General features: G+C 39.6%; 1 protein-coding gene across 1 annotated transcript in view; it reads left to right on the top strand.

The window, feature by feature from the left end:
- Positions 1-394: 394 nt before the first annotated feature.
- The window catches only part of mapk1 (mitogen-activated protein kinase 1), a 38,070-nt gene continuing 27,322 nt past the window's right edge, over positions 395-11,142 (top strand). Inside the window, exon 1 of the mRNA XM_004555644.4 lies at positions 395-774. Coding sequence (XP_004555701.1) covers positions 629-774 — 146 coding nt within the window. The 5' untranslated portion in view covers positions 395-628. The remainder of the gene's footprint in view (positions 775-11,142) is intronic.

The raw sequence follows: 11,142 nt of genomic DNA, 5'->3' as shown, positions 1-11,142 counted from the left end.
TTACACTTCATGCATTTAAAGTAACTACTTTCATCGGGAAAGTGTTACTTTGGGGTGTTTTTTCATGTTTTAAAAGAACATGTAATCTTGTTCTGCAGCTGCTAACAGGTAGATCAAAGCCAACATCAGAGTAGAGGTAAATAATAATAATAAAATAATATAATATAGTATATATAATATTACAATTGCATTTATAGCCCACTTGATAAAGTTCCAAGAGCCCAGTTTCTTTTTTTAGTATTTGTAATGTTTCAAATGACGTAAATGTTATCTGAAGTCCTCTCCGTTACAGCCTTTCTGTGGCAGAATAAAAATAAAGCTTTTTTTCTTTTAAAGTAAAATAAATAAATAAAGACCGGAGTCACGTGACCGCCTCCGTTGATGTCTTGCAGCAGCATCCTCTGCTGCGCGCTCCTGCCTGCGACAGCACAGCCGCGGTGTGGTCGCTCTGAACGCACGTTAACGGAAAGGAAAAAAAACACTCCACACGTCGGGAAGGCCTCCGCCACACTCTACACCCTGTTGCAGTCACAGCGGCGTCGGATATAAGCACAGACACGCACGTTTTTCTGATCCTAGTCGCTCTTTTTTTTACATTTAAAAGCCCTTTTAAAAGACAGTCCTCGTAATGGCGACAGCTGCGGTGTCTGCCCCAACTGGCAGCGGCCCCAGCCCCGGGCCGGGAACGGAGCTGGTCCGCGGGCAGGCCTTCGACGTCGGGCCTCGGTACAGCAACCTCTCCTACATCGGCGAAGGCGCCTACGGGATGGTGTGGTAAGTTGTAGCCGAAGTGTCTCGGGCTGACACTTTTTGATTTTAGCCCGACGTAAACGGCGGCTAACCCGCATCTTTTCCGTTTCTAACTGTCATGTTTCGTCTGGCTAGCAAGGAACAGCGAGAAGCCGATGTTGCTTAAAGGAAGACGGCAGTTAAATCCCGGCCGGTGGTCGCTGACTTCATGGCATTATACTAGCCTGGAAGTGCATTTTATGTGGCTACTTTTAGCTGTTATCAATGCTGAACAGGGTGGACGATATCTGAGGTATCGATCGCTTCAGGCGGACAGAGGCGTTTCCAGGATTTCTTTTAAAGTGGGGTCCGCATAGGGGGCCCGCGGGGAATCGGAACATTTGATCAGAAATAAATGCAGAGTAGAAAAAGTCACTGGGTGTGATTTTTCAGGCTCGTGTGAAGCTCTGTGCACATGGAAAGTGATCGTGCTTAAAGGTTTAAGGCTGTTTTTACTAAATAGCTGTTTCGCAAAGAGATGGAAAAAAACTGTTTAGATTCTTCACTCGGCTAAAGATCGTTATCCTGTTTAACTAAACAGATGCTGGAAACATGTTTTATATTCTTAATTTTCCTAAAGTAAAAGGAAACTCATACATTACAATGTCACATCAAGAATATGGATTCATTGTTGTGTTTATCAGTTTAATATTGCAGCCATTAGCGACTTAATTGTTTGTACTTTATGTGTACTAACACAGTGTCATTTACTGTTATAATTGTGGAGAAACCGAGGCTTTAAAATAACTGGATTGAATAACAATTAGACTCAATCAAAAATGCTAATTCCATTTATTCCAGTGGACAGAAATACAAAAGTGTCTGCTTTAAAACAACCCTCAAGTCACTAAAACGACCCATCAGTGTCAGTTATGCCTCCCATTATCTTTATTTTAATATTTATATTTATGTTTATGTTTGTCACCGGTTTTCCTATAGCTATAGCAGATATTCTAAAAATGCATAGTTTGTTTTTGCAAACCCTCATTAACTATACTAACTTTGTGTGTTAGCTCTCTGCCTGAGGCTTCTGCAGCAGTGCTACTCTGGGTCTGTTAGCCATGGTTCACTGCACAATGTAGTGATTAGAAGTGGAAAATCACAATAAACTCAAACCTTGAATGTAAAAAAAAAAAAAAAAGGACTCCACTTAAAGGTACCTGGAGTCATGTACTCATGATGCTCTGAGAGCATAACTATTGATTTCTTAATATGAGTAATGTCACCTTAGTGTTTCAGCTGTAAACAGGTTTTTAATTTCTTTCCATTCAAAAGTAGTTGAGTAGAAGCAGAGAGTAGCGTGGCGTCGAAAAAATAATGTAACAGAAAATAAGAATGTCTCTTCAGTTTCTGTAACATGCTGCGTGTAGTCATTCAGTGACATGTGCAGTAATTTAATCAACTCTAGTTTCTATATGTGTCTTCATGTCTTCAGGTTCATTTCTGCCACATTTACTTAAACATTTACAGAAATGCAGTTTTAATCTACTACATTCTAGGTGCTAATAATGTAATTTGCACCCCACATGATTTATCTTGAAGCCTTGGGTTCTTAATATTTTAAAGATTGTAATATAAACCCAATAACAGCTTTCATGTATACATGAAAGCACCCAGACACATTTAAATAATCTCCAGCTGCATTATTAAAGTGATCATCAATGATTATGATTTGATATTAATTCTGCATTTGCTTTGTTAATGTTGCTTTGAAATGTAAAGTTTGTTTTGGTGCTGTGTTAGTACTCTCAGGCTGCTTAAGTGAGACTTTCACTTAAGTAAAGAGTCTAAATACATGCGTTGCAAAAACACTGGGTAAAAAAAATATGTTCAGTCTCATGTGCAGCACCACATTCCCTGTAATATCATCTTAATTATTGCACGGAGCTTCACATGAGCCTGAAAGTCATACCTAATGTTTTCTAGGCCAGTTTTCTCAATCAAATATTCAGATTTCCTGTGCCTCATTTAAAGCATCCTGGAAATACCGCTAGTGTGTGGGCTTTATAGTGAGCTGACATTACCTCATTAAATTTTTCTTTCTTTCTTTTTCTTTTTTCTTTTTGTTCCTACATGAGGTTAGTCCTCTGTTTAAGTTGCTTGGTGTTGCATAAAATGCCTGGAAAATGTATTGTGGGAGTATCTCAAGGGGTTTTCCTTGTAGCTGATGGCAGATTACAAGCAGTATATGAAGGAATATGAAGGAAAGATAGACCACAGAAGCATTATTTTCTATCCACTTTCTACCTAATGGTATGCGATCAGTAGTGCAGTAGAGTGTAAACTCAAATTATTCACCATTTTATTTGTGGTTTCTCTTAGTAGTGTACATTCCCACACAGGAATGGCAATCAAAGGTAACTTAGTTTTGTCCACATTTCTTGGTGTATTAAATCAAACCCTACCCTCTACTTTGAAAAACACTTCTTGCATGTGTTTCTTTAGCCTGAGGAGCTGCTTCTGACCTTAAATGTGCACACTGTACTGCATTACATAATATATTGTCCTTGTGTCAAACAGCAGCAGTGTAGTTCTTTTGTCTTCTGTAGTTAGAGAGAGGAGCAGGCTTTTCTGAGAACAGGCTTTGACACACAGTCTGCCCACGGTGTAGATGCACAGCAGGTTGTTTTAGCACCTTTTCGTCTGCAAACTGGAAAACCCACCGAAAGCACACAGCTACAGTTGTACGAGCAAAGAAATGACTCGTAGCTCAAGTCAAGCCGAATTGAAGTACATTTTTCCATGTGAGGATGTTCACTTGTAAAGAGGCCTCTGTGCTTTTACAGTAATGCTTCAAAGTACGTGTTGCAGTCTGCAAAGATAGCATTATTGCAGAGCTGAGCTCACATTAAAATTACTTTCAGAAGTTCACCTGCTTGGACAACTTTAGAAACACTATTGCATGAAAATATTACCGCTGATATCCAGCTAGCTTTTATTTGTATGTTTGCAACACTTCAGTTTTAACCACACACTGTGGTCAGGAGAGCTAACACAACTGAAAACCAATGATGATGCTTTGTCTTGCTCACCGCTTCAGCAGTTTCTTTATGTTAATTGTAACACGTGTTTGCAAGGTTTTACTGCAGTTTACAGCAACCTAATGTTCTACATGGATACATCACAGAAATGGAGGTAACGGCCGCAAGGACACAATTATACACTGTATCTTCAACTAGGCCGCAAACATCAAGTTGTGAGAGGTGCTCAAGCAGCTGAAAGAACGCCACAGCATGTGTCAGCAAAGTGATGTCACTTTTGCTATGTGCTGTCGTTCACAAAGGTGACAAAGTTTTTTTTGTGTTTTTTTTTTTGTTTTGTTTTGTTTTTTAAACCAATGTTTTAGTGAGATAGTATAGAAGCTCAGGGTAAACGGAGGGAGATGTTCCCACAGTTTGGAAAGATGAGACTTTGTGGAAAAACCTTCTTTGCTTCCGGTTTTGACAACTTCTCCTTCTACATCACAGCTGCCTGAGTGGCATACTGTTTTTTTTTTTTTGTTGTTGTTTTTTGAAGAATACTGCAATGGCTACTTGCGCTACAACGGCGAGTACTCATCAATGTGGTTGTGTGACGATTATACTGGTGGCACATGAAGAGACCAATGCATCGAGTGTACTGGTGCCTTAATAGTTCAGTGGTGAGCCTATGGGCAACTTTGCAGACCATCGTCCGCATGTTGTAGCTGTTTTACCAGGGGGAAGTGTCGCAAGCAGCCAGGCTGTGGGCTATTCTTGCATAAGCAAGAGTAGCCCACAGTTGCAGAGGACCCTGAACTTATAACGTTGCAAAGAGCTGAGGTGAAGCAAGAACATTTAATGTTTGGAACAGGGATCCAGCCCAGTTTTGAACAATTTAGCATTTTACTTATGCACAACATCATTCATGGCGACCTTCATGCTGTCTTTATGGAAAGCGAGGACTGCACACAAGCATGTTTGCATAGGTTGCAAACACCTCTGTGTAATCAAACCTACGCAAACTGACAACCAGTGTGCCATAAATTCACCATAATGTCTCTCACACTGAGCTGTTGTTTATTATTTTGATTACAAATACCAGCGCAATAAATAAATATTATTGGATTTATTTATTTGCCACATTGATTTCACACAGTTTGTAAAGCAGCATACCTTAACCCTGTTGTTGTCTTAAATATGAAGGAATGACTTCCAGTCTCTTCCCCACAGTAAGGACTAGAGCTTGGTCGTTTAACAGTGTTAGTGGATCGGTTCTTGGTATCCGCGTGGCTTAGGGTACGCTATCTATAGTGTGTCGGTTTGACACTGACAAAAGTTAAATGCAGTGCATCCCTGTCCATCTTATTACATGCTATCTTGTTTTATGAACTGTTGTGCTAACTATTGCGCTAATTGATGAACTGTGTTAAATGGAGGATTACTACCAAACAGAGCAGTTATGCTTTTTGAGATCTCTATCACTGTAACGTAATTTCCAGGAAGGCGGATTTAGGTAGAACTGTAAAATGTACATATCAGTGCTCTAGGCGTCGTCTTGGCAAGCAGTTTATGTTAATTTCCTACAAGTGATGACTTGCTTAAAGTTTTGCTTCTAAGATTTGGATCTCATCACTGTGGCCTTTCCACACCTTCCCTGTCCATCACACTGCCAACTGGGTGAAAGGTTTGAACTTTTCTTTAATGAACTTTGTTTCCGTCACCGAAATGTGGCCTCTGTCAGTGTGGTCTCTGCAGGTGCCACTTCCAGTAACCATCAAAGTTCATATTTTCCTCCAGAATTGGGTTCTTATTGATGTTAATGATGATGATGATCTTCTGTCTGTCTGGAGCTTTGTCATCAGTATTTAATGGCTGTAGCTGTAATAGTATTCTTTTAAGGGCCTTTTCAGAGAAAGCATGTTGTGACCAGTTTCAGGAATGTTTCAGTCCATTTGATGAATGATGATGAATCTGGGCAAGTTTGAACAAAACCTTTCAGGTCGAAAGGGAAACTCGAGGGATTTTTGCTTCGTTCAAAACTCTAATTTCTTTTGTTAGGGTTTTTTTTTAATTTCCAGTGATAGAAAAATCTCTTGGCTGATCAAAAAAATCACAGGTTTTAAAATGTATGGCCATTAGGTGTTATTTTAAATGTTTTACAATAGAACTTGTGCATTATTTGTTTTTCTTAAAAATATTAAATAGATGTAACAATTCTAATCTTGTCGCAGATTTTCCTACAGAGAAAAATTAATGTGCAAAGCTTTTCACTTCATAATTTATACTTTTAGGAATTTCGAATGCTCTTTTATTTTCTTCTGACTCAAATTTTTAAATTCTACCCTTGGACCCAGTCAACCTTAAGCACTGTGCGGAGAGTAAAGGTACAGCTTTAGAGTGGTATACGTTGCAAAGACGTTTTAATGTCAGTCATCTTGCTACTCTGTGGAGTTCCCCAAGGTTCTCTTTTGGGGACAGTTCTCTGCCCACTTCCCATCTGATCTATTGCTTTTTTAAAGTTAGAGCATGTCCTTCCACTTCTATGCTGATGATTCCCAAATCTACCTGCCCCTCACGCAAAATAAAGTGCTTGTTAAAAAGTTAGAAAGTCTTAGTGACATCAAAACTTTGATGACCATTTTAATGAGAGTAAAACCAAGGACATGATTCTTGGAGCTATTTGTTGTATTTGTTCATAATTGGACTGGATCCTTATCTATTATAAATAATCCTGTAAATCCTGAAAATTGACTTAAAATCGGGTAAAGAGATTAAATCCACTGTAAAATCAATAAACTCTTTCCAGTTTATGCTTATTTCTATGGCCAAGTCCTTCTTATTTTGAGAGAGTTACATCTGCTTTTATTGCAACTTGACTTGACTATTGTTACACCCCGTTGGATTGGATCATGCTTCCCTTTTGGATCTTTAATTGGTCCAAAATGACGCTGCTCGCTTATATACGATAAAGCATGTCCCATGTTCTGGCCTCTCTTCACTGTCCTCCTGTGCTTTTTAGGATATTATTGCATGTTTTTTTTTAAATCCCTTAATGGATTGTCACCAACAACAACTGCACATCTCTTAACACCTTACGTCCCGTCAGCATCACTGAGAACGGCTGACCAGTTATCCCCCATATCCTGAAGATTATACTGAAGAACGGGAGGGTCATGTCATAGCGTCTAAACTGTGAGTTGCCTCTCCATATTAGGCTGACCTTGCAATTTTTTAAGTACACTTCAAAACTTATTCTTTGTCCCACAATGACATTGGCAGGTATTTGGACAGCTGAGCTGTGTCATCTTGGTTTTCAGTGTGTCTGAACGCTCTGCTGGAGACACACTCAGCTATAGTCCAGACACTCTTGCTACTTCTAGAGGTGGTTTTTATTGTTCCTGACTGTACCGACCGCTTCCCGTAGCTTTATTAGCCATATGTTTCAGGGTGCGTTGAGCTTCAGATTTCAGCACTAGCACTGGCCCAAACTGTGCACACTAAGTGTCAGAGGATCTAATGACTTTGTAATAGCAACAACAATAGAGAAACGGATACATGTATGGTGTAAGCACCTGATGTTGTCACCATTAACATCTTTTTGCTTTGCTCCTTGTATTTGCGCTCTTGTCACAGTAAAGCAGACTGTATGGGCCTGAAGGAGTGACACAGATGCCGTCCCATGATGGCTTCTTCAGTTTCGCTTATATTCACAAATCGGTGATCCTTTCGCAGTCCTTACTCAGGTTCAGGTTGAAGCCCAGTTGTTTCACTGACTCTGGTAGCGTTACTGTATTTTTGGCTGTGTGTGCTTCCGAGTCAGAGGCGGTTGGAGCGAGTGCTGTGCGAGCCTCAGCCTCCTTGCACTCCTCTTTCTGCGTTCTTTTTGAGACCTGTGGTTTTCAGCCAGTTGGGCATGTAGCTTTGATGTGCAGCAGCCAGCGAAAGTGTTGCAGGGTGTACTTCAGACATCCCTCAGTTTGCATCTGAAATATTTTTAAATACCATCAGTCAGTTCTTTGTCAGGCTGCGCTGCTGTATGGTGGTGTTGGGCTGCAGTCAGCTGGCCTTTATGAGTCAGTAAAGCAGGATGCACTGTTCTGTTGTTGCATTTTCTATAGAGATTAAACATGAGTAAAAGCCACAGATGCACAGTGATACACTGATTGCTTGTGTGATTTCTTTTTTTTTTTTTTAAAGATTATGAAGAACTATGTTTCTACAGCTCTACTGGGTTTAACTCCTTTGGATTATTTAAACCAAATTCACATTGAGCATTTAACTGTCACCATCTTGCTGTTTTGAAACCAGACATGACAAGCTACAGGTTGATCTGACTAGTTTGTTATTGACAGTTATATACCAAATCGGTATACACGTTATTTCTCCTTTTTGACTTTAATAATGATCGTGCTTCATGTTTTATTCACTGTTACCCAAAATGAGTGACTGAGCCCATAAAGTAATCAGAAAAGTGTTTACGGAGGTTCTATAAGATCAGATATCGCTGATGTAAGCTTCTGCTTAAAGAGCGTATTTTTGGACCAAGAATCCCACTTCTCTTTCTGGTCGCCCACTGTACAGCAGGATATTCGTTTTCTGTGAATTCTCATTAAATGCACATTTTGTTTATTTTTCTACAAAAACCCTGAAACATGATGCAGATTCTTTGTAACCTAAGTTGGTACGCTGCATGAAGACATTTGCTTACCAGTCGACTGTGAGGTATGTCTGTGTCATTTTCAGAGCAGGCCTATTTTTGCTTTCAACAACCTCTTGTTGGTGCCTGTTGAGGCTGGAAAGCCCTGACATGAGCAGATGTACAACCACAGATTGGTGGTACACTGAGCCTCTTAACACTGTATGCTTACACAATCACAAGATACTGTATCACCCTCTGTGATAATATTCAGAAGCTGCCATGGCAAACTCTGCCTTTTTCAACCCGCCCACATGAGCAGTTAGATCATGGGGGAATGCTGCTGAAGTGGCTCGTGTTTATAAAAAGTTTTACATCTGAAAAGATGGGTGATAGTTGGTCAGATTCCACTTTTTTTTGTTCATATCACACTGGAACAAGGAAAACGGCAGGAGGGGATAAGTCGTATGCTTTTATATTAGCTAGTATGCAGTGGGGATCGCTTAGTGAAGCCTGTTTTAGGAAAGAGACTCTGTTTAATGGCCACCAGAGGATTACTCCTGTGGCTGCAAAAAGACTTGTAGTCCTACAGAAGGCTGCAGAAAAACAGCAGCCAGACACCATGTCTATAAATGGATTCTGGTTAAATACATGGGTTCATTCACTCATTTCAGGTCATATTGAATAAAATATTAAAGTCCATTTTGTAAATTTTGATCACTCTAAGTGTCAGATTATTCAGAATATGCTGAAAATGCTCAACTCAAGGCTTCAGAACTGGACTTGACTAACCAGTGGGTGACGTCACGGTGTCGGCGTTTATCTTTTATACGGTTTGTGGTAAAAACAAAGCAGCACACTGAAACTGCTCCAGTGCTATTCGAAAAGAGCTTTTTTTGTGTTGATGGCTATATAAACAAATAAAGGGAAGAAATTAAATAAATTAACCACATTAAAGCGCACTTGCGCAGACATGTATAATAGAAAAGAAAGACATGAACATGACTCCAGATTCGGATTATAGTTAATTACAACTAAATAAAAACGTAAAGTTAATTGTGAAGAAAATAGTTCTTTAGTTTGTCACACAAAAAGCATCAGAATGCTTTGGGATAATATTTGGTTTATTAAACTGACAAATACATGGAACTAAATTTTTCGCACTCACCAAACAGGTGGTCCGATGCTTGGCTGCTCCAGTCTGCATGCCAAATATCATCGGGCAAGATAGTAACCCAAGGTTGCTCTGCGATCCATCCGGTGTGTGCAAATGTTAGATAGAAAACACATACATGCATGGAAAAAACATGAAAAATGTGGTTAGCACAACAAGTGTATTCAAATCATAATTCTGATTGTAAAAGCTGCCAGACAGGATTTATAAAAAAAAAAAAAAAAAAAAAAAAGAGCTCCTGTGTGAATGTGTGAATGAGGTAAGTTGTATAAAGTGTTTTGAGTGCCCAGTTAGAGTAGAAAAGCCCTATATAAGAACCCGCTGGACTAATAAGCACCTCTGATATCTGGCATCTCATAATGTGAACCTGGCTATCATTTGAGCTTTGGTATTGTGTAGAAATACAAAGTTGTGTTATCACAGCAAACTCTTTGGTATCACTGACATCCAGCATGGGAAACACTTGTTGCTTGTAAACATTTCATCCTAAATTTATTTGTCATTCTTGTCCTCTGGTGATTCTGACTCCGTCTCGAGTCCTTGACCTGCCTGATTCTTAGCCACCGCCGATGCTCTGCTTCGTCCTCTCGAAATGCCACTGTGGTGCCCATCTCCATGGCAACTCCTCTGCTTCTGACATCAGTACCACCACTCCACAGCCAATGAGAGAGGGGGGGAGAGAATGAGAGCCTTGACACTCTGAAATCCTGTTGTGCATTTCAGAAGGAGATGTAATTTGGGTAATTTGGGTGGCTGCGCCTGCCAAGACGAGCATGACGACTTCTGGTTCAGAAGGGCTGTAAAACATTCAGGCGCTGCTCTGCTGCGTTGATGTTAATATCTGTGTTGATCATCAGGACTTAGAGGTGCATGTTGTTGCTGCTTTTACTGTTGCATCCGCATTTCTCAGAAACCACAGTGCTGAGCTTACATTAGGACTTGTAACCTAATGAGAAAAAGGCAGATATCGAGTTCATGCACAGTGAAATATGCAGAATTAGCTTTGATTCTATCACCTGCCCTCATTTTTATGTCAAGGTATGCTTACGAAAGTTCAACTTGCCTTAAAACACACACACACACACACACACACACACACACACACACACACACACACACACACACCAGTGTTATAATGAATACTTTTTTTTTTTTTTTTTTTGGGCTTGACAAGCAAAGTTTTGCTGAAGGAAGGATGTTTATCACAATGAACAGTGGAAGATTCTTTTTTTTTTTTTCTCAAGAAAAGTTGCATGTTTTCATTCAGAGATTTTAAAACACGCCTGTCTTTGAATTACCTTAGGTTAGCACCCTTTCGGCTGAATAGTCTAAATTATCTGCATGAATTACAAATCACAAGTGTGCTTCAATAAACAAACAAAATGTAATTGCCCTAAAATAAACACTTGTGACAAACTAAGATATATTTTTTGTTAATCGTTCCGTATATGAAGTGACATAAAGAACTAGAAATCCATGAAAATGACTCTGCTAAGCCCCAGAAATATTTAATTTAAAAGCACAAAATTGCAACATTTTAAAAGCTACGGTCAGAGTATTTGCTGTTTTTAGGACTTCATTAT

Source organism: Maylandia zebra, linkage group LG12 (assembly GCF_041146795.1).
Source record: "Maylandia zebra isolate NMK-2024a linkage group LG12, Mzebra_GT3a, whole genome shotgun sequence".
In the NCBI taxonomy this organism is placed as follows: Eukaryota; Metazoa; Chordata; class Actinopteri; order Cichliformes; family Cichlidae; genus Maylandia; species Maylandia zebra.
This window is presented reverse-complemented; position numbering and strand designations above follow the sequence as displayed.